The 23,117-nt window shown below is 48.0% G+C and overlaps 1 protein-coding gene across 2 annotated transcripts; it reads right to left on the reverse strand.

Annotated features, from left to right (window-relative positions):
• Positions 1 to 7,341: 7,341 nt before the first annotated feature.
• On the reverse strand, positions 7,342 to 19,442 carry ATP6V0C (ATPase H+ transporting V0 subunit c). Of its 2 annotated transcripts, none has more exons than XM_075105874.1 (3): positions 19,014 to 19,442; positions 9,432 to 9,615; positions 7,342 to 8,176 (listed from the first exon to the last, which is right to left on the reverse strand). In XM_075105874.1, exons 1-3 carry the CDS (start codon positions 19,087 to 19,089, stop codon positions 7,972 to 7,974), a joined length of 465 nt encoding a protein of 154 aa, XP_074961975.1. In that variant the 5' UTR covers positions 19,090 to 19,442; the 3' UTR covers positions 7,342 to 7,971. The 2 variants fall into 2 exon arrangements, with proteins under 2 accessions (XP_074961975.1, XP_074961974.1); XM_075105873.1 differs by lacking the exon at positions 19,014 to 19,442 and adding an exon at positions 18,443 to 18,621.
• Positions 19,443 to 23,117: the final 3,675 nt, after the last annotated feature.

A 23,117-nucleotide genomic window follows, 5' to 3' on the forward strand; every position in this document is an offset into this window, starting at 1 on the left:
TTAGTGATGACTTTGGGTATAACGTTTCATTTGTAGTTTAGAATAATTGGTAGCAGTGAAATGTATCTTAGCAAGGTAAGTATGTATCTTAGGTTGGAGCAAGGTGACCTACAAGGAGCGTGACATAAAGAACAGACTGTGGGCTCAAGGATGAAAAGGAACTAAGGATGAAGACAAAGAGATAAGAAGAGGGTTTTTACCACTAAATTAGCATTTCTAAGGCCAAAGATTATCCAACATATGGAAGGCTGGAAAGCGAACAACAACCAAGCTAGATAAGACCAGTACTATGGTTTGGCAGATTTACAAGAAAAAGGTGAAAAGCTGAAGTGAGGAGGACTATTGGCCTTCCTCCCCATGACCACCAGAGAAGCCCCCCAGGATCAACAGAGTCTGTGCAAAAAGGAGGGACTGTCTCAGAAGTCTCCACTTTTTACTTTACATATGTATATCCCCATCATGATTATGTATTTGTATGTGTAATTAAGTCCTGCCAATGAGGTATGCATGTTAGGAGGAGCAATCCCCTGTGCATCCGGCGCTGTAAATAAAGAATGCCTACCTTTTAAAACTACATTGGTGTTACGAGGGTATATATATACGGAGGTATATATATATATACACGTGTATATATATATATATATATATATATATATATATACGGAGGGTATATTGCCTCCGTACGAGGGGTTACCTTGGTAACACCGCAGCACAGGTTGTTCAGAGCATCATCACTCAAGAACCATTGGTCAGCCCCGGGACAGACTAGAGTAAGCTCAAGCCACATTTACCTTCACAAGTTCACTAGTACCTGGCATCTTCCAGCCCAGGATCCTGCAGCCCCTTAGTGAGCCGTGATGCAGCTCTTGTACAGGCACTGTCAATGTCACATGCTGACAGGTGAATGCTTTTGTGGAAGAAATGTTACCTGCTAAGTATTACTTTTTATCAGGCAAAGTTCAAAGGCCTGAGAGGTCAAAGGAGATGAATTAGTCATTCCTAATGGCTTGTAAATCTGTGAATTTGTGAATAAGTAACATTGGCTTGAATGGCCACAGTGGATTTGCTCCTCTCTGCGGAATGAGCCTGCCTGGAAGAACTGCTCTGGTTGCTGTGGCACACCACACGTGTGGGACAGCATACATGCCACATCACGAGGGGCCAGCAGGCTACATCCACTCTGCAATGAATCAACAGTGCAAGCTTTGCTTCATCTGACTCATGATTATTTACTTCTTAAATGGCAGCCCCCGGCTGCCCGAAATGTGCTGCATGGACCTGTCACAAAGGATCCTTGCCCTTGAGAGCTGGTAGACAAGCACTGCAAAGCATGTACCTGGTTAGAAATCTGGCTGGGCACAATAATAATTACACTAACAAAATTAAACTTTGTCTCAAGCAAAGTAAGGTTTCTGGAACCTCACCCTTCACTGTTCCTTTAAAGCTCAGTCTCAGGCACAGGGAAAAAATCTACTGCAACCTGGACAGGTAAGTCATTACTTCTTTAAAGGCAAGTACTATGCCTTGTTAAAATTAAGGCCAGCGTCCCCAACAATCTAAGCATTTACTCCTAAACATCTGCTGGCAGATGTTTCCATTTCCCCTCTGCCCTCTTTGCTCCACAGGGACTGCAGAGTAGCAGTCCAGCCAGCACTCTCACTCATGTGTTTGGTGTCCCACGATACCGCAGAGTCAAGTGCCTCATCAAGGACTGTGTCTAGGTAGGCTGCTGATGTGAGCTCCACTGATGAATTACAGAGAGAAAAGTTAATGATGGAGAACATAATTGTGCATGAACATAACATCCCCTTCTGGTCAGGAACTGAATTTTAATGAGGTTTTCTGCTGTACTTATCATTCCATAATGTCAGTGCTTGTCCACAGTACAAGCTTACTGTCCTACTATCAGCAGGATGCCAGTAAAGGCCCCTGAAATGGAGAACTGGGAATGATGCTAGTTCAGGCCAGGAGAACTATGTGCAGTGCCGTTTTAGGAATTTGAGGCTAAAAATAGCTTCAGGCAAGTTTTACTCATCGTGGCTGAAATTACCAACGTCTGGGGCACCCAGCAGCACATTGGTGGGAATGATTTAGGATCATAGAATCAGTCAGGTTGGAAAAGACCTCTAGGATCATCAGGTCCAACCATCAACTCAACACCCCCATGCCTCCTAAATCATGCTCTGAAGTGCCACGTCTACATGTCTTTTAAGCACCTCCAGGGATGGCAACTCTACCACCTCTCTGGGCAGCCTGTTCCAATGCCTGACCACTCTTTCAGTGAAGAAATTTTCCTAATATCCAGTCTAAACCTCCCCTGATGCAGCTTGAAGCCATTTCCTCTCATTTTATCGCTAGTAACTTGGGAGAAGAGACCAACACCCACCTCACCAGTACAGGAAGAAGACTCCAAAACCAGAAGATTAGAAAATGAATCCTAAAAGTGGATCTCAGGTCTACTTATTTGAGGAAATGACTCTGCAAAGAGGGAAGTACTCTTCCAAACTCCTAAACTGAATTCCGATGTCAAGAGGCATATACAGTATGCAAACCACCTGTGGCCAAACCAGGGCACTTTCATAGGAACGTACATGCTAACAGGCTTGTGACAGTAACTTTTCTTGGCAGTGGAAGAGACATCTATATAAACACAAATACTGACTGCTTACAGATAATAACTGTTATTTGATATAACAGATACATCACGTTGTATGATAAAATCCACTACAAAGGATCATGCCACGGGGTCCAACACATTGACACAGCTTCACTCACCCTTCGGCAACGAAGAGATCCAACATTTTTCTAGGCTGCAAGGCCCAAAGCGAACTACTGAATCAGAATGCTGGAAACTGGCCCAGACCTCTCTCTGTACTGCTGGGGAGAACAGAACAGCCTGTGCTGAGATGAAAGGTATGGAAATTTGCCTCATCGATGCTGTAGGTATGTCACCCAGCCCAACTTTATGTCATGTATCTGTCCTGCTTAAGTCTTATCCCTTTGGATGTTCTCCTTTTATTTCTTAGTATTAAATTAATGCTGCCTTGAATCACCAATAATTGCACGCTCCTTCTCTAATAACTGCATGTTCTTTTTCTCTACTACCCAGTAATAGGCCGAGGGAATCACAAGCTGTAGTTACACTTGCATTTTCTTTAGCAAACATTTTTTTCTTCAGGTTGAGTTATTTTTAACCTGGCTCAATTCCCAAATTAGATTCACTGCATGGCAGCGTAAGAAGTTGTACCAGCACACTTGGGAGAAACGGGAGTACATGCTACAGATGTGAAAGAAGGTCTAGGTGTCCAGAGAGAGGCTAGCACCGCTGCCAGATGAAGCACTTGTGGAGACGCAGCCTTGGCTTCTGATTTTCCACTTGCATTCACAAAGATGTCTAAGAAATTGTCCTAATGCACACAAGAGCTGGGGAGGCTGTTTACATCTATGAGTTGAGAATGCACTACCGATCTTGGGAATATACACGATTTCCTAGCGTTTCTCCCCAGCCTACCTTAGGCAGATAAAACCATTAGCTGTAGGTGGTCGTTATTGCTCTCTGCCACTTGAGGTCACCCCTCTACCCTCTCGCAAAGGCAAAGGAGGAAAGCACAGATGCAATAGGAAAGACAGGACAGCTCAAAGCAACAAAAGAGGGTCCAGGACTGAAACAGCCACCTTGTACCCCCTTGGTAAACTCAGAAGAGTCAGGACTTGTGCCTGTTCTGAGTGTCTCTCACCTCCTCAGCAAAAGGAAGATGGCAAACACAAGCCACTGATCCTACCCTCCTGCTACCCAGCTGGTACTCCCACAGGTTAGTGAGAACAATCAATGGTCTGTAGGTACCTTGTGGGAGGCACTTGGGACTCTGCGGTTTGGCCCCTAGGAAAGCTTTGGGCCTTACATACTGTAAGGTTGGGGGAGGAGTTTTTTCTGTGTGCTTTGGCACCGTGATACAGGAACTAGCTCAACAGAAACTCAGTGAGACAAGTTGCAAAGCTGTGACTGTCTTGGGAGCTAAATAAAGGGTGGCTAGCAGGGGCAGGGAAAAGGAACAGCACTCATTAGCGTGTAATAGGAACAAAAATGGAGAAGCTTTTCAGGACACAATCCTTTGACCCTAAAACAGAAAATTCCCACTCCAGGATAAGCGGCACTGGGAAGATTTACTCTGGGTTTAATCTAATTTTGTCAAGAGAAAAAGATGGTAAATACCTGTAGAGCAGAAAGAGATACACTAAGAGCAGAGGTGGCAAGTTCTGCGTGTCAGAGACAGAGGTAATTCTCATCTGAGGAACATCAATGGTTTGTACAGTAAGGCTGTATGGAAACAGCAAAAAGCCATAAAATCAATATCCCCATGGTTAGACTGCAAAGGAAACAAGGTTTACTGAGAGTTGTTTTCATTAGATCTGTTACCCTGTAGCTGAAAACAGCAGCTTCATTTCTGGGATCAGTTTCTTTTAATGAGGCTTTTATTTCCCCAAAGCTTATTTACTTTTCCAGGTTACTACACTTCTCTGTAAACCAGGTCTCACAAGGAAAGACAATCCCTGAGCAATCACAGATAAAATCCTACTACTTAATAATGCTTCTCCAACACAGCAGTAAAAAAAAAGATCTGCAGCCTTAGAAAGAAAAGCCAACATGAGAGAGTTAAAAAAGAGAGAGGTCAGCAAGTTCTATGAAGGTATTGTCTACGCAGGCAGCATCTGGCAGCAGGCATCCCTCAACCTTAGCTAGCCTGAACTGACTGCTAATGGACATTTACCTCTGCTGCTGCTGCAGAGCCACCCTGCTCTGTTCTCTTTCTGCAGGGCTGACTCACTCTGCAGTGCACACTCACGGGCATGCAATCTGCCACATTATGGAGGACTATTTACATGCCAGCAGACGCCACCTCTTTTAATCAGGCACTCTATGAGTCTGTCATTTCACACTCTGAGGCTGCCTATTCTCCTCTTGCAAACCAAAGTCAATCCCTGCCAGATGGGATTGCACTCTGATCTTGCACGCTGCTGTCAGTAAATGAAGGAAAGGGACGAAAAGGTCCGTAATTTTCTTAATGCCCTGAATCACTTGAGAAATTTGCTGGTGCAATAGCATCAGTGAAGAACTTGAAATGTGAGTTTTCACCTGGGAGTCATCAATGAGGATCTAGAGCACTGCTGCCAGGAAACACTTGACCGAGGCAACATGCTCAGATTGTTAATTTTACTCCCTGCATATTCACAGGTACTCAGCACAAAGCAATCCTCCACCTGTGCATGCTAACCCTGGCTTTTGTTTTATGTTCTGTTCCCCTGACTTGCATGGGTTTATATACTAATAAGAAAAGCTTAATATTCCAAGGCATGGACCAAAACACCATCGATGAGATTTTGCCTGGATTTGGTTACCCAAGTATCTAATGCCATACTGAGCCTTGCCTTCTGCAAGGTGTCACCAAGCTGCAATAAGATCTTAAAGATTTCCTGTAGATCAGTGCCTTTAAATTGCTTATTTCTCCTATGGATGAGAGCCGCCACCAGCATTTAGTTGCTCTCTTAAATGCAGTTTGCTCGTATTCTTGTAAATTGGCAAAAAAACAAGGCTGGCAGCAGGTTCCCCTTAAAGAAGGTAAAATCAGATCTTAATTATATTTGCAGCCCCAGCCAGGGCCTTCTCCCACCCTGCTACACAAGCAAAACACAATCCCTCTCACCAGAACTGCAAGATGTACACGGCATGCTTTGCAGAGAGCCTGAATTCATGATTCACTCCCTCCCAGCTGCAAGCTCTACCAGACTCTGTATGGAAGCACTGGGATTGCACTCATTGCAATCAGTACTGAGAGAGAATTATGCTATAGTTTCCATAAATGTTTATGACCTCTGGGTAAAGTCTGATTCAGAAGTTTGGAGTCTACTACTTCTACTGAAGAAAAAACCAATCAACACAAGTGAGATCAGCAAATTTTCCCTTACTGCAGGCAATACTTCCACAGACCTCCAGGATTTTCCTTGTATCAGCTTATACCTCTATACAGCCCAAGCACCACCATAGCTCAGACTGCCACAAAGAAAAGCGCTTCAGAAGCATGAAATCAGTAGCACAGCCCACCCCGAAAGCCAAGCAGCTGACAGCCTATTAAATGAATGCAGACATATCAGCTTTTTGGCAGACAGGATAAGCCAATTTGTTAATAATTATTGATGATCAATTATTAAAACTATACCTTCACAAAAGTCTGAAAATCCATACTATCAGAATTATTGGCTCATAGCTGAAGTCTCCTGGATGGTCCCCAGTTTGGAGACCAGCTACCAAGGAGGTGCACAAGGTGGCACCAGGCCTGGTGAATATTCCTGCCAGGCTTGAAGCTCCAGACATCGCTTCAGTGAATTCTTTTGTGGTACTTAGACCACACTTGCTTGCTGTACAGGTATGAGGTATTTGAGTGAGATACATGTACACCACCACATCTCCATTCCTAACCAGGTCAACAGAAGAAGTTCCCACAGATCACTCCAGATTCCTCAGACTTAGTTTGATCACAAAGACACTACTAGTTATCTGTGTAACATTAACATTTTGGCTTGAACAAGGTAAAGCTTGACCTGTCCTCCAAACTGTACAACTAAGTTTAAGGTGATATACTTCCCCAAGGCAATCTGGAACAAGCTCTACCTTTGTAGGTATCCAACATCCATTTCCCCTATGAGCTTCACTGTTGCTTAGCAACACTCAAATCCTCAGGACAGGAGAAAGTTTCTACAGCATTCCCTAGCTGCAAAAGCAGAGCTTCTCAGCTCAAATGCTCCTGATTTACAAGTTAAAAATATGAGCTCTTCAATGAATCCATTTTGTTGATGAGACTATTGTTCAGGTACTTTAGAGGCAATTGTTGCTAACAGTGCAGCTTTCTATCAACTAAGTTTCTGCAGAGCCATCAGAAGGACAAGCTGCCTAAAGGCTCTTCAGCAGCTCTTATTTCTTGTTACATGCTGAAGCCTGGCCCCTGACCTTCTCTGCTCAGGCCATGCTGCACAGACTATTATATGGCAATAAGTTTATGTAATTACATGACAATTACATGTGAGAGCCAAGATGGGCTGCTCGATCAGGACGAGCACAGCACAACCACCTTGCATTCCTGCTCACCAGGAGTACTGCCCACAGGCAGCAGCTGCAAACAGCACAGCTACTTGCCCAGGAGAAAAAGGGAATGCTTTAGCAGCAATGACTGCGTCACTTCTTCATGGTGCTCAGTCACTTCAAGAAGCTGCCTCCCCATAGAGGAATCCCTCCTCTTCCTAAAGGAGCAGCAAAAGCACGAAATCAGAGGCAGAGGACTCATTACAGCAATGTAGTGAGGAAGTTTTATTCGGAAACATGGTATAAGTTTGTAACCCAACACTGGGTGCATGACTCTGATGCCGGAGCATACGCAGTTACTACTGAAACACAGGAGTGTTTTGGACAATTGCTGTAATAAAACACGAAATTCTCATACTCCAATACCGGGACGATACAGCAATCTTTAGAATCAAAGTTACATCCAAGGAATTCTCTGCACTTACAATTGACCCCACAGTGTAATCTACCTATATATAAAGATTAATATATATAGCATGGGAAATTGAAAATCCTTGCTCCATAGATGTATGAACATGTCAAGTCTTTTATAAATAAACATCCAGTGAAGAGAAAAAAATTACATTTCTAGTTCATATTTATACATAAAGTACTAACAGCAATGGGTGGAAAATTGCACACAGGCCACCCCAAGCCATGCAGCAGGCTTGGAGCAGCCCATCCAATTTAATATTGAAGTACACACAGGACAGACAAGTCACTAACATACATTGCGCATTTACAAGAGATCAACTACCAAATTGGGACAACTGTACACATCGGAGAGACCATTTTCATTCTGGAGCTTTTTTTTTAAACGTGGATTTGTTACATCTCTTTACATCATATCCCAACATTTACTTTGTGGAGAGGATAAGGGCAACAATGAGGCCATAGAGACCCAAGACTTCAGCGAAGATCAAGATCAGGATCATGCCCACAAATAACCTGGGCTGCTGTGCTGTTCCCCGTACACCTGCATCACCCACAATGCCAATGGCAAAGCCAGCAGCAAGACCACTGAGGCCCACACTCAAGCCAGCACCCAGCTGAAGAAAGCTCCTGTAGGACAGAGATGAAAAGAGTTTCAGTGGCAAGCAACAGGATACCCAACCCTTCAACTTCAGGCTAGCCCTTTTTCGCTCTCCCCAAAGGAAGTAAGAATTAACATTAAAGCATTTAAAGGGAACCTCTTTCCTGCCAAAAGAGCTTCTATACTCTTTAAGCAAGCACAGTATGTCTCACAAAGCAGATGCTTCCTAAGGCTCCTAGTTCTGATACTCAAGATAAATGGGCAGCTATGCAAGATCTTTAGCTGTTGTTCAGGTACAGCTCATACACTAAGCTAAGCTACTGGGCCTGTGAGTTAGCATAGCCACCCAGCTTGCCTGCAGCCACTTCAGTCAGCTGCAGGCTTAGCACACTGCCAGAGCTGTACCTACTCCAGCCATGTGGGCTAGCACTTGCAGTAATGCCCATCCCACAGTGCTGTGTAGCCTGTTAATAGCTGCTTTTGTCTCCTACTTTCAGGAACCTTATTACACAGCCATAGCACATCCAGGTGATTATTAGGTCTCTTGCCTGGAAAACCTGACCATTCCTGTCCAACTCTTGCAGAGCAAGGGTACCTGGGGAGGAGTTTCTATCAGTATCTGGCCACCTGGTAACTGCAAAGGAGCATTTTAACTACTGTTTCTGAGATCACGGCTTATGAGGCTAACCATGCTGCTCATCGGCTGTAGCTTGTACAGTGACACATCTATTCTGTTAAACCTCAGAAGCATTGTTTTATTGAGATGTCTCAACCAACCAGCTGTTCTCAAAAGTTAAGAGTAGATTAAGTTTCAGACTGTAGTGGTGTAGAGGCCCAATGTATAGCTTGAGGATTGATTTACCAGTACAAAGCAACAAGCAATATTAATTATTCACTTACATCTCCCAGGCAACAGGAGAACTATTTAGACAGCCCTGGAAAGACCTGTGTATTCCAAGTCTAGAATTTGGCACCATGAAACAAGCTCAGCCTCCTATCACAGTACTTCCTGTACACTGTTTCTTTCAGGCCATAAACCACTGCATTATCTCTAGCAGTGGGATGTCTGATCTGTTAGCTAATACAGCGAACTAATCAGGCAGCACTACCACTGGATACTAAGGCATTAAGCAGGACAGCTGAAGTCCAGTCCATACTCCAAAGCCCAGGTTCGGTGCATTTAGCATTGACAGTCCTTCCAAGGGTCTTGAGCAAAACCCACCCATTCAGCAGCATCAAAATAGTGACCAAACTTAAACAAAACTGACAGATGCAGCAACTTACTTGAATAGCGTGATAGAAGGTGAGAGGGCATTGGCAATGAGGACTGCCACTACAAGGCCATAGATAGCTATAATACCCGCCATGACAACAGGGATGATTGACTTCATGATGAGCTCAGGCCTCATGACAGACATGGCTGCAATACCCGTGCCACTCTTCGCTGTTCCATATGCAGCTCCCAAGGCTGGAAGAGAAAAAAATGCATTAGACATCCCTCATCTCCTCCACTAGGACTGCAGTATTAGATCAGTTGAGTCAGCACAAGGAATAACTGTGCTAAACTAACATGGTCACTTGACTACTTGGTTTGTGAGCCAGGAATACTCCCTTAAGGGATGAGGAAGTAACCTACCCGGAATCCTAGACCAAAGCTAGGTAAGTAAAAAAGTTCAAACAGTACTGATAACAGAATAGCCTCTTCTAAGCTAGCTTCAGAGCAAGGTATACTCCCCAGCAGGCATTCATTCCCTGATAAGAACCAAAACCCAAGGTCCAAGTTTGAACTTCATAGTTTGAGCCCATGCTGTAAGGCTCTACTCAGCTGATCTGCAAAGGAAACAAAACATGTCTTGCTACTGCAGCACAATGTAACCTGGCTGAAAGCCAGATTTTACAGACACTGAACTTTGAGCCACTTGAGCCGGGTTCTCAGATGCACCCAACATTTAACAAGTCACCCCCTGCCATCCTTCATAGGTTTTGATGAAGAGGGCCCCATCTGGCCTATGTTTCATCCTGGGGTCAAACATGCCATTTCACTTTCATCAGACACATACTGGGATAGCAACTTCACCTATTATTGCTGCACTTCATTCGTTGGAGAAAGGACACCCTCTTAATGTGTCAATATGCCACCACACAGGATTCAGGTCTAAACACTAACAATCCAGCCACTGAAACCACAAAGCAGAATATGGCTTGTAGGTTGCAGAAGACCACAGCCACCTTACCCCCAGGGTTCACTGATCACCTTTGTAAACACTTGAGCATGCAGAGATCAAGACAGGAATCCAAAGCTTGGTTTTCAAAGCAGAACATGGGCTTATCACCTCCAACTGAGACATTCTAGAATCAAGAGTCCCAAAACACCACCCCAAAAAGTAACCTCTGCCTTGAAAACTCTGTATTAGTGTCACACAAAAGCTTCTACAAAGACCTCGTTCTTTGGTTCTGAAGTACTTGGAAAGACCCTTTTCCTTGCAACCTTGCTCTGGAGTACTCTAGGAACTCCTTAATTCTGGACTGCACTCACCATCACCTAAGAGATGATATGCAAGTCCACAGCAACCCGGGACTAAGTCCTTGAAGCAGCACTGCAAGGTATGTGGAAGGGTAGAAAGTATCCTTTCAGACACTACCAGGCTGATACTCAAAGGTAACAGTCCTATTTAGCATGAAAATGCCCTTGCCTGCTCTAAAAGGCCACTGGAGAATATTAAAGCCATGGGGATTTCAAATCTTTGTACTGTTCAGAGACCTACTTTGAGTTTGCTCCACCCACTTAAAAATTAAGGTTTCTATGGGGGAGAGCTGCTTGTTCCACAACTATCTGTACCAGCCTCTTATACCAGCATCCAAGTGAGATGGTGCACTTTGCCCAAATGAGTTGCTGGGAGGTATTCAAAGGGTGCAGGATATGCACTTTCCTGCTTCTCACACAGCTTTTACATGAAGCCTATCTTTGAGCAGTCAAGAACTGAACAGTAATCCTCCTGGCTTTGCACTAAGAAACTTAAGATTAAAGGTAGCACTACTGCACTAACAAGACTCACTATTGGAAGGAAGTTCAGTTTTAGTTACAAAAACTTGAAGGGAAAGCCTCATTATCAACTACAAATTGGTTCCGTACTAGCAAAGCTCATGAACCTCCTGTTACCTGGATCCTCACTAAATGAGTCAGATGTAAAAGGTTGTTCAGTGTGATTCAGTACTAGAATCCAGCTTAGCTGGAAGCCTGAGCCAAGAACAGAAGACAAGTTTCACTTGCAAATTAAGCTGAGCCTGAAAACTAGAACACAGACCTAGCTAGCAGTATCAGTGATGGTACTATTTAAGGGTCTGCCTCCTAGGAAGTCTAGAAAGAAATCACTAATTTGAATTAGGAACTTCTGTTGAATGAGGCACCTTCTAAGGACTAGAAGTAAGCAGAATCAAGATTCAGGCTATCTAGACTGGCTACAGTATTTTGCAAAAACCACTTCTCTTGTTTGGAATAGTTTACATACCTCTCCAGAAACACCAAGGCTCATGAGGGAAGTTCACTATTAGACCAGTCTCATTACTTCCACCAAGCCTGAAGTTACTTAAAGATGTTGCAATTAATGCAGCAATGGATTACGGAAGCTGATTTTGTAATCCCACTTACAGAAAGCCAGCCTGCTTAAGCTTTTGAGGAGGGGCAGATCAGCACAAGTTTGTCAATTCCCAGTTATTAAATTCAATTTCTAGGAAATAGGCAAGAGCTTATGTCTTGAACTTGGTCTAGACACATTAACACAAAGTCTACACATACTCTGTGGCAGCTAGTTGTAACATTACATTTTTAGATTACACTGAAGATCTAGTACACTCCCACTGGTGGACAGTCACAGGTGCCAAACACAGCTTCAGAGCTTGGCACATCTGCTCCAAGTGAAGTCTTCATCAGCATCCTAACAGGCTTACACTGGAGTCCCCCACAGCTCCTTCTCCAGTATCTTACAAGGCGGCTTGTCTTACTGCTCTTCACTAGCCTGAGAAGTTCTCTTTACACCTTTGATGATACCCCAACCTCTTGGCAGCTGTTAACATCTGAAGCACCTATGCTTCATATGCTACATTTAATGTTCCTGATGAGTTAGAAGGACATGTTTCCCAATATCTTCAGTGAATAGGGTTTGAAGAGATCTATGTGGAAGACAGTGAAAATGGAACAAGAGCTGTACTATTGTTACATACCAAGACGCCATGTATTTGCTTCCAATCCTATAGCTCCATCACCTCTAACATACAGACGAATTAAGCTGGACACTACCTTTAAAGCATACACATAGCTATCAAAACATTTACCTGGCAGCTGTAAAAGCTAGGTAGGCAAAGTGCTTCATCACAGAGGGAAGCCATTCTGGTCTATAACTAGGAACCATGCCATTTTTAAGTTCAATACAGTGTTATAATACAGAAGAGTTACTTCAACACCATTCAAGATCACCTACTCCCAGTAAGCCCGTTTAAAAGGTTAACTTAATTTTGAAACACTTCTGAAGAGTAACTCCTTGAACTCACAAGCCAGAGTTGATTCCTTACTGCTCCTGGGGACAAAACACACTCCCACAGGGCTGTGGATATGCTGCCTGGCACCTCACCATAGCCATTACTTTCTATTAGTCAAAAGTGGGAGCAGAGGTAGAACAGCTGCGCGGCTCCAAGATAAAGTATGAACTAGAAAGTAACTTGCCACATAGGTAATAGGTTCAGTAAGGACTGAAGACTAGTTGTAGTCTTGCCACTACCTGGACTTTCAGTAGAGTTTGCTTCTGATATTCACTGCCAGTACTTGAGCAGCCTGTGGTTTAGATCAAGTGCTAGATCAAGTATTAGGACCAGCCTTTTGTAGCTATAGCTACAGTGCTCGGCAAGGTCATACACAGAGAACATTAATCTTGCAGCTAAGTTAGCAAGTCACCTCATGTGACTCTCCTTCAATAGAGGAAGAGGCTATTACCAGAAGTTTTGTCTCAGTTCTGCAAAGCTCTGCAGACACACACCTATGGACAGTGACCACATTACCAGGACCCTTCAAGGCAGGGAACCATTTGCATAGATGCAGCTTCAGCAGTTGCAACACACTGACACACTGAGCCCAATAACACAGAGGTTCAGAACCAGCCACACACGCTCCAGCAGCATTTGGTCCATTCAGAGCCAATGATTTCTCCTGTGTCCCACCACAGAGAAGCAGGTTTTTATACTGCAATGTGTGAAAGATTTCTAGAACACTAACATGCAGAATTTCCTTGCACTCAGAAGTGAGCTAGTAGCACAAGTCAAGCTTTCAATTAAGATACCATGGGTTACTATCATAGCAAGTCTGAAAGAGTATTCCAGAGAAGTACTTACATCTGGAGCCCTTCATAATTAATCTATTACCCAACAGGCTGCCCTCTGCAGCAGTCATCAATTCACCTCAATACCTATTCATCCTTGAGTAGGTTATTCTTAAGTGGTTGGAAAACTGTTAAGAGGCAATTCCAGCTCAAGTACAAACCCTGCTTTGCCATGCCAGAAACCTGGGCATTTTCAAAGGAACAGGTTGCTTCCCACTCTTCTCAGGCCCCTCCAGCACCACCACATTTAACAAACAGCTCTCCCTCAGGTAAAAGTAATGGATAATCCATGGCTGCCCTGGAAAAACCCTGTTGCTACGTCCAGTTGCATCTCCACAGAAGAGACAGCCACAAGAGGAACTGTATCTGGCACATACGCAAATTCAGATCACACTGACCAAAGGCTGGCTATAGCCAGTTCCCCCAGTGATAACTGGGGGAGGGGGTTAAACAGATAAGCTGCTCTACCGGAAGTTGTACAGTTTGAAAGTCTTTAGCAAGTCACCTGTTATAGGATTAGGGACAGCATGCTTTTTGTTCTTCCCTAATATTATGAGAGGGTGTGGGGATTTCAAACAAGCCTAGCACTGTCAGCTTACAGCATTATCAAAAATGACCTGCAAGGCTAGCAAGGTCATTTACTTTTATTCAGTAAATTCAAGAACTTAAAAGTCTACCAGTTCCTGCAAAGCTGCTGCTATTGCAGCAGTCCAAAGGAAAAAAGGAATTATCAGTCAACTGTCCAAGCAATCCAGGAGCGCTGCAATTGGTACTCTGGTTTGTCTGACATAGCACACAAAGCCAATTTTTTTAAAGCATGGTAAGGCTGGCACTTGGTACCACAGAGTACAGGCTTGCTCTTCTGCAAGCAGCAAAGTCCAGTCACTTGTATGATAAAAGATAGATAAATAACAAGCTCCCCTGCAACTTTAAAGATGACCCATTTCACAGACTGGGTGGACCACTGTACTGCAGGGCACTGACTGGCAGAGTAGTTTGTTATACCATTTAGCAGGTGCCCTCTTCATCTAGTTGCTCTAACAGCAGCTTACACCACTCACCAGCATGCATCCACAGCTAAGCTGCCTCATTTCTGAAGCGTGAGAAAGCCAAGGTCATCTGACTGCATCCAGCAGACACTCCTGTGGCCAGACTAGCCTGACTTGAAGCCTCGCACTCACAAGATTCACAGTCTGAAGGAAGCCAGTTCAGCAAGTTATGCCTTACTGTTTGGCGAGGACAGCAAGCTGGTGGAAGCATACACTTCTGTGAAACCCTTGTTTTACGCATCACTGAACAGCCTTATCAGGCTGGAGACTTTTCCAGCTTGCAACCACTGCTTGGAATCAGTCAGGCTCTGGACAGATGGAAGAGGCTAAGTTTTAGGAAGGGAAAAAGCAAGTTGACTATGAGGTCTTGAGGCAGCTGGCATTCATCTCCACTGCTGCTCTGAATGTTCCCATCAGAGGGGAACTATCTGCAGACTTTATAGTCTATAGGGACTTCAGGATGAGACAGGAGACCCCTCAGGTACACCTGGAAGCCACAGGGCAAGCAGCAGCAGCATATCTGCTTAAGCCAAGTTTTGTAGAGCCAATAGTTTATCCTGATGATAGACCTGGTTTTCAGATGATACTAAGACTAGCATTTACCGAGTGGAAATAACGCCCGTGTTGTCTTCCCTTAACTGAGCTATAGAAATACTGCCTATCTGGTTTACTTCTGTTATAAGACTTATGTCTTGGTAGTCTGCTTATTTACCTGCTCTTAAGGATGAATCCTTAAGCTAGTGTCTCTACTGTATGTAGACAGGCTGGTAGCTCAAACATCTGACCCACAAAGCTTTCCTGCCCATATCACAATGCCTTTGAAGAACTCTTTAATGATTTGGAAAAGATGACTATCTCGGGCTGCACCCTGTTCTGCCATTTCATTTTTATCTGCAAGCTACAGCTGAGGAGTCTGCAAGCTCCTTTTAGGTTGAAGCCTACAGCTCCTTACTGAGAAGCAAGCAGCTCTTCCATCTCCCTACCCATCCAGAGACAGTATTTCAGGAAGCATGGGTGTAATTTGCCTTCAAGGCTGCAAGTCATTTATAGCCATGATGCCTTCTAGAATCACAGCGTACAGGGCTGTCAGCTGCATCAAGCTAGATGTTCCAAGCCAGCAATTTCACCATGGAGGTCCCTTAATAGCTATGCAACTGCTACAATATCTGCAGCCCTAGTTTAAAAAAGTATTATTTCATTAGCTCTGCAGCAACAATGAGAATACAACACAGGACTAACCTTAGCACTGCTGGCCAGAGTTCTCTTCATTAGCAGTCTTCCAGATGCTTGATAGTGAAGCAGCACTGAAGGCAATGAATGCCCATCCAGACTGCCACTCTACGTAAGACTCCTTACCACATTATGGAGGCTAGCGGGGTTTGCCTGGGACATCACACTTTTCTACACAGAGCAGCAGCAAGCACAGAATTGGGCAGCTTCACCCAATACCATGCTTTTCCATTTTGGCATGCTGAAGTCACAAGGAAAAGCTGCAATAATTTAATCACTCAACAGCACCTGACACTGAGCCAGCCACATGTTCTACACATATGAAATAAAGGAACTTTAGCTATCAGAACAAAATGTAATCAACAAATTAATAAGCAGGCTCAAAGATAGCCAAGGTCACAGGAGCCTGCTTTAGTCTTTCTAGCCGCCATCAGTACTAGCTGACCAGAACAAGTTCTGCTATCTATTTACCATCAGCAGTTAATGTTCAAACATCAAACAGTACTGCATAAAGTTGCTTGTTTTCACATCAAACTAGCTTGGACAGTATAGAACTTGAACATGTTTACTAGAAACAGGTCTCAGAACTAAAAGCTCCACAAGAATCTGATCTCTAGATACAGCATGAGTCAGACATGATCACTGCACTAATTAACACTGATATATAGGACAATTTTTAGATAGTTTTACACTGCTTGTCCAAGCAGACTTAGCTCCTTACTTCTAAGTCAGGGTGGCTCTTTTAGCAACTAATATTCAATTAACATCAGAACATGCTGTAGTATTGCAACCCTCTTAGGAAAGCTAGATGACACTTCAAATTTTAGTTTATCCTATTGACACCTCTGCCATATTGCCTTAAAAATCCAAGTTTCATCTATAAGGTGTTGTTCCAGTGACGGAACTCATCAGGCACACTTAGGACCTAGCAAGAGACTAACTTCATGGCTCAGACCTGCTGGCATTAGGACCATCTGACACAGATCCTGCATCAAGGACCAGTCACATACCAGCAGCGACATGGTAGTAACCAAGCCTTCATCAACATAGCTTAAGCACTCACTTTGAGCTACCTAACTCAAATCTTCCCCTTTAACTTGCAACCCCACAGTACCAAGCTATCAAACCCACCACTTCTAAGAAATGCTTCACTTCTAGACATGCGAAGCAACACTTTGAATTCCTATCAAAATGCTGACTCAAGCTTGCATCCCTGATATTTCCACTGAACCAACCTTGCATATCACAAAACCAGTGTCTAAAAGGCCGTACATCAGTGCTCTTTTGCTTCCAGGTTCAATTTTGCAAGAGGAATCCAGTGACTCCTGCCTCAGGAAGAAAGCTTGGTATTTAGCAGCAATTAAGGTCCTATTTTGCAGAAGGAAATGGTCTGCTTTTTTCCCCCAAAAAGTGACTAGGTCTTAATCTATTCCTCCATTATCTTCAGTAGCTGAGAGGCAGGTAGGTCAGTAGTACCAATGCTGGCCATACTGTTTTCAGTGAAGTCCTCACCTGTCAAGTGTGAGTACAATGGAGTTAAACTCCAAGGTGGCAGGAGGCTAATTGCCTACAGCACAGGACACCTGCATCCCACCACTGGGTACAGACTGAGCAAGCCTAAACACAGCCAGTCAGGGTTGGGTTCCCACCCCCCAAAGATTAAAGCCATGAACTTGGCCAGCGTGAAAACCATCAGCGGTGCCAACACCAGCACAGCTAGACAGCTTCCTCTCAAACACTAGTTTTACTCTGTCTGCTTAGCTAAAGCCTTTACAGTTTGATCTGCCACACTAATCAATCAAGAGCAGCTTCCACAATTTTGCCATGCAGGCCGAGCTGCCATCTCAGAGGCTACTTTAATATAATGAGAATCCAAGCACGTGAACACATACACAACTTGAGCTACAGCCTCTTTAACACTTGAGCATTTTGATTCCTCAACTGGGAGCCAAACATGGTGGCAGATGAAGACAAGTCAGTATGCTCACACATGTGGAGACACTGGCCAAGTCTTCAGAAGAGAAAACCAGACTGATTCCTAGTTCTTGTATTGCTAGTTACTTTAACGCTTGCACTTGGGGAAAAAAACTAGCTGAGGCCTTCCCCATGTTACATAGCAAACAGAACATCAGTTCTGCACCTATAGGGAAACAGTAGATGCTTGGTCCAGAACAGCAGTCATTTTCTGCAGAATGTTTAGTCAGGCTCCAAGAGAGAGGGAAGGCATCACGTGATGGTCTTCCAAGTGTAAAACAGCATTTACTGGTCTCCACATAAAACATTCTTCAATAGGGAGAGCAACACCACAGAATGACCCAATTTACTCCACACTGAAACTCAATGACTTAAGATGCAGCCAGCCAGCCACTAGAGAAGAGCTTCTCCTTCTCAGTATTTCAGGCATCTCCCATTTTAAAGGGAAGGTCAGGAACCTATCAGTTCCTTTTAATGTCACTAATATATTTAAAGCCAACCTCACTCCCAAAATGCTTGCATATTCGGGTTTCAATCCCGTTAAAAACCCATCCTGCATTATCCAAGAAGCGTTTTAAAAAGCAACTTTGCCCTATTTCCAGCAGAAGTGCTGTACCCAGCCCCACGGGAGCCTGCAAAGGCTGACTTCTACGGAAGACTGGGGCAGACTCACCACCGAAGACGCCAGAGCCCCAAGGGGTAGGCACGGGAGCCTCCCGCACCGCACACTCAGGCGCCCGGCAGCGGCGGCGGGACCGGGGCCGGCGGTGACACTGGCTTTCTGGCCGATGCACCCCCATCCCGGACGCGTGTCTGACCGAAGGCCCCCAGGACTGGAGGCACGGCCCCCCCCCCCCCCCGCGGGGCCGGCCCGGGCGGCGCCGCCGCAGTCACGTGGAGCGGGGGCTCCGCCGGCGGCGGCACGCGCCGCAGTGACGTCACCCGCGCAGACCCCCTCCGCCGCACCCCGGTAGCCCGGATGGAGCGGGGGGGGGGGGCAGGGGTAGCCACCCCCCGGGTCCGGGGCCGCCCCCGCGGGCAGGCCAGGAGGGCGTCCCGTCCAGCAGGCCGGCGGCCAGGGGTCCCACCCCGCCAGGGGCGTGGGGTAGACGGGTAAAGGGTCGATCCTCGCCCCCTGCCACACCGCTTCCCCGGCGCTACGGCGGTGAGCCAGCCCGCGCTCCCCCCTCCCTGGCTGCCCCGGGTCCCCACGTCCCCCCCCGGGAGGCCGAACGGGTGCTCACCGCTGAAGACCATGGCAGCCGAGGCGCCCATCACGGCGAAGAAGGAGGCGTACTCGGGACTGGCGCTGGAGGACATGGCTGCGCGGGCCGGGGCGAGGCGCCGCTAGGAGCGGGAGCGCGAGAGGGCGGGGAAGGGGGAGGCGGGAGGCTCCGCCGCGACACCGGTCCTCCGCGGGCAGCGATCGGCTACAAAATGGCGGAGGCGAGGAGGGCACAGGCCGGGAAGGAAAGGAAACGGGGAGTAGGGCGGCTGCGGGCAGCGCGGAGGGGTAGAGAGGGCGGGGAGTCAACAGCAGCGCAGAGCTTCGTCCCGACGGGAGTGCGCGGTGGGCCGGGAGCTGCGCCCTAAATACTGCCTCCGCAGGACAAAATGGCGGCGGCCCGCCCGTCACGTGACCGGCGCCCACGACCCCTCCGCCCGCCCGCCCCGCCCTCGGCCGCCACCACGCGCGCGCGGCTGGGGGTCGCCCGCCCGGCGTCCCCTTCCACCGCAGGCTACCCGCTCCCACGGCGAGTGTCGCACCCGAGGACCGATGAGGTCCGCTGCTCATCCGCGGCCCATGTTGCCACCGCGGCGCCTGGCCTCACCGCCCCACTCCGCTCCCCTCCGCCCGCTCTCCCCTCCCCCTCCGCGCGGGTGGTTCGGCCCTTCCCGGCGGCCGCGTCCCGCTGAGCGTGATTCAGCGCTCATTAGCATAAGGGGCGTGCCCAGCGTGGGGCCCCGCCCCCGCCGCGTCTGGTGCTCTCTGGGCCGGGGGCGCAGGGGCCGCCGTGTCACCTCTCCGGTGCCCGCTGCGGCACGTCGAGCGCCGTGTGTCGGCCTCTCCGGAGCCTGTCCCCGCTGCCACGTCCCCATGGCGTGCGCCATGTGCCATCACCCCCGCGCCGTGTCCGTCCGCTGTGCCACCCGCAGGGCCCTGCCCTGGGCTCACCACGGGGGACGCGGCTGTCCCCACGGGCCTTTGCTGGCTTGGGGTCCTCTTGGGGGTCTCCAGCCCCCGTACTCCACCTCCTTCCGGGGCCCGGGCCCGGCAGTCATCCCGCTGGCCTTCCCTGTCTTCCCCGAGCATCTCCTGCTCCCTTGCGAGGTGCTGAAACGGGTGGGCTGGGTTTGAACCAGGGTATCCCCCCCCCCATGGGTGCTGCCACCTACCCGCCGCTGCAGGCAGGGTGCGGGCAACCCCCCCCAAGCTAACCCCATCCCGAAACACCTCAGTGAGATACTGTTACGGCCTGTCCTAAAAGGCTGGCTGATGCTGTTTCTGTTACCCACGGTACCCTAGAAAAATCCCACAATTCTGGACTTGGGGCGTTCAATAATTAAGCCTGTGCCCGCTTTTGCTGCTGCCACAAATCATGCTGATCTTCCGATGTCCTGAAACACCAGACCTCTTCATTAATTGAGGGCCACCTACCTTCTCCCATCGTTGCCGCTTTTCTGGACACCTCAGCCTTGTGACAGCTCACAAGGAAGGGTGAGAACAGGATTTAAATCCTGCGTGGCAAATTCCCTGCCTGCTGGTTGAAGAGAAATGGCTCCATCGCTGCTGCAGGCAGCAGAGAGGCCACCACTCTCCCATGGGCGCTTGCTGGGGACTGGCTCCAGGACACAGCACCTCAGTGGAGGAGATGGGCGTGTGGCAGGCGCTGTCACCACGTCCTCATGGGGGCATTCAGCACATGGCCTGTGGTGGGGACAGTGCTGGTGGGAGGGGCCGAGAGGGCTGTGGGGCACTGCCAGGGTCAGAGCCCCAGAGGGGGACCCTGTCCCAAGCTCCAGCAAAATTGGGCACAGGGCCTGTGGGTCCCATGTGTGCTCTACCACCACCATCAGCACCACCACTGCCACTGATGCCATCATCACTGCCACCACCATCACTGTCACTGCTGCCACCACCACTGCCATCACCGCCATCATCGCCACCACCACCACCATCTCGGCCATCATCACCAACACCTCCACCATCATCACAATCACCACTATCACCATGCTGCTTTTCCTGCAGCATTGCAACCTGGGAGGTGTAGTTTGTCAGCATGTTACTGTCATCGTTGCTATAGTGGTGCCTATTATTACTAACGAGCGTTTCCAGCAGCCCCAATTAACACCAGGAATCCTTTCACTTGGGTGGGGACAATCCCTGCCCCACAGGTCTGGAGCAATTGGTCTTTGGGCGAGTTTCTCATCCCTCAGGCACTGGCAGCATTGGCAGTTTGTTCACAAGTTTGGGCTAGTGAGGGGAGTAGGGACCTCCAGTGCCTCACCCCACTCCTTGCGCTGAGGTCTGCGCCAGCTGAGCCTGGTGCCCGTGTGGGCTTTGTCTGTCTGCATCGCTGTCAGCCCTTCACCAAAGCAGGCACCTCTCTGAACACCATACCTGACCTGGCGGTGGCAAGGGGGATGCTGCAGGGTGCAGAGCCCAGGCAGAGTGTGGCACAAGCACCCTGGCTGGCAGGGACCGGCCCAGTCATCTGCCCCCAGGCATTTATCCATGATGCTGCATGATGGGTGCAGACATGGTGCTGGTGAGGGCATTGAAGCTCCAAGGACAGCTGTGGATTGGGGCAATGCTGGCAGTGATATTTTGAGCTGTGACCCAGGGAGCAGGGTGGATTTCAGGAGCCCCAAGAGGATGCTCTTCCCCCTGTGCCTCCAGGAACCCACTGCCACCAAGGTCTCCCTGTCCTGCTGGGCAGCCTTGGCTACCTGATGCAGTGCCTTCCGTTACCCCACGTGCTGTAACGTTGCCTCCTCCTCTCCCTGCACCCGGCTCTGTGCCAGCCAGCCATCCTGGCCCCACTGCCCCATGCCAACTGGCAGCTGCCCACAAGACATCTGGCACTGTCACCATACCATCACTCCCATTCGCCCAGCAAATGTCCATCACCGGCAAACAAAGGGCCTCTTTGTAGCAGTTATCTCATGAGTTGCAGCAGCGGTGGCGCTTCAGGGGCACCGTGTCTCCAGAAGGACTGAGCGCCGGCTCCATGGTCCCCCCAAGGGCTGGGCTTCCTCCTTCCAACCTTTGCTGTGGGATGCCGGGAGCTTACTTGCCCTGTGCCGTGGTTGCAGCTAAAATCCCAGGGGCATGAGTGCCTCAAGCCAAGCCCTCTTGTCCTTCCCACCTTCCTCCTCCTCCTCCCCCCATGCTCTTCATTTGGGACTCACTCAATGTCTCAAGGTCTCAGTTCTCCAGCACTAAAAATCCGATAAACTGATTAGGTTTTCACCAGAAATTGCTGATTCATAGAACAGATTTTTAAAAATGTTTTTGACAATGCTTTCTTCCAAAATATTTAATTTTACATTTTCTCCTGTGCCTTGTATTTATTTAGCCCTGCTATGCCTTGTTCATACCCCTGCTGCTGGAGCTGGCAGGTGGAGGCAAGGAGAGGTCATGATGGGGCTGGCATGGTTCCTGTCACACGTCCCAGCGTACTCCTCTCTGGGGTACACATGTGGGGAAGGTCTAGGTGCAGGAAACACGAGCATCCAGCTCCTTCCACATACCCAGGACAGTCCAGTCCTCCTCCACTCGACCCACACGACCCTGGACTGACCATGGCCAACGGAAGGACCATGTGTCAAGCATCGTCCCCGGGGTACCTGCTGAGCCACACTGGTTTCCCCAAGTGTAGCTGTAATGGGTGGAGTGGGTGGACGTGAGGATTCACGAAGCCCATGAGAGCTAGAGGAGGGGAAGCACTGTTCGGATGCTGGTGACAGCACGGGTACCCTTGTCTGGCTCTCTGTCACGCCCAGGTGCCAGGCAAGCTGCAGTGGTTACTCAAGAGTAATTTAATGCTATTAAATCCTTTCTACAGTATTGCTGTTTAAAAGCATGGCATTTCCACCATCACTAACACTCTGCTGCTGCAGCTGGAGCTCCTGGCCCATGCAGACCCTGGAGCGACGGGCACTGCTCAGCTGGGGTCTCTCTCGTCCTGCTCCTCAGAGCTGGGTCCACTCTGCTCCCCTGGGTGCTGCACCCCATCCAGCCCCATCCGGACTGCCACTGGTCCCACTGCCACCCCTAAGAGGGGTCACCTGAGGCTAGTGTGCCAGCACTGGTTCTGCCTCATGGAGGTACAGGGATGCTTTCA

This window comes from Phalacrocorax aristotelis, chromosome 10, assembly GCF_949628215.1.
Source record: "Phalacrocorax aristotelis chromosome 10, bGulAri2.1, whole genome shotgun sequence".
In the NCBI taxonomy this organism is placed as follows: domain Eukaryota; kingdom Metazoa; phylum Chordata; class Aves; order Suliformes; family Phalacrocoracidae; genus Phalacrocorax; species Phalacrocorax aristotelis.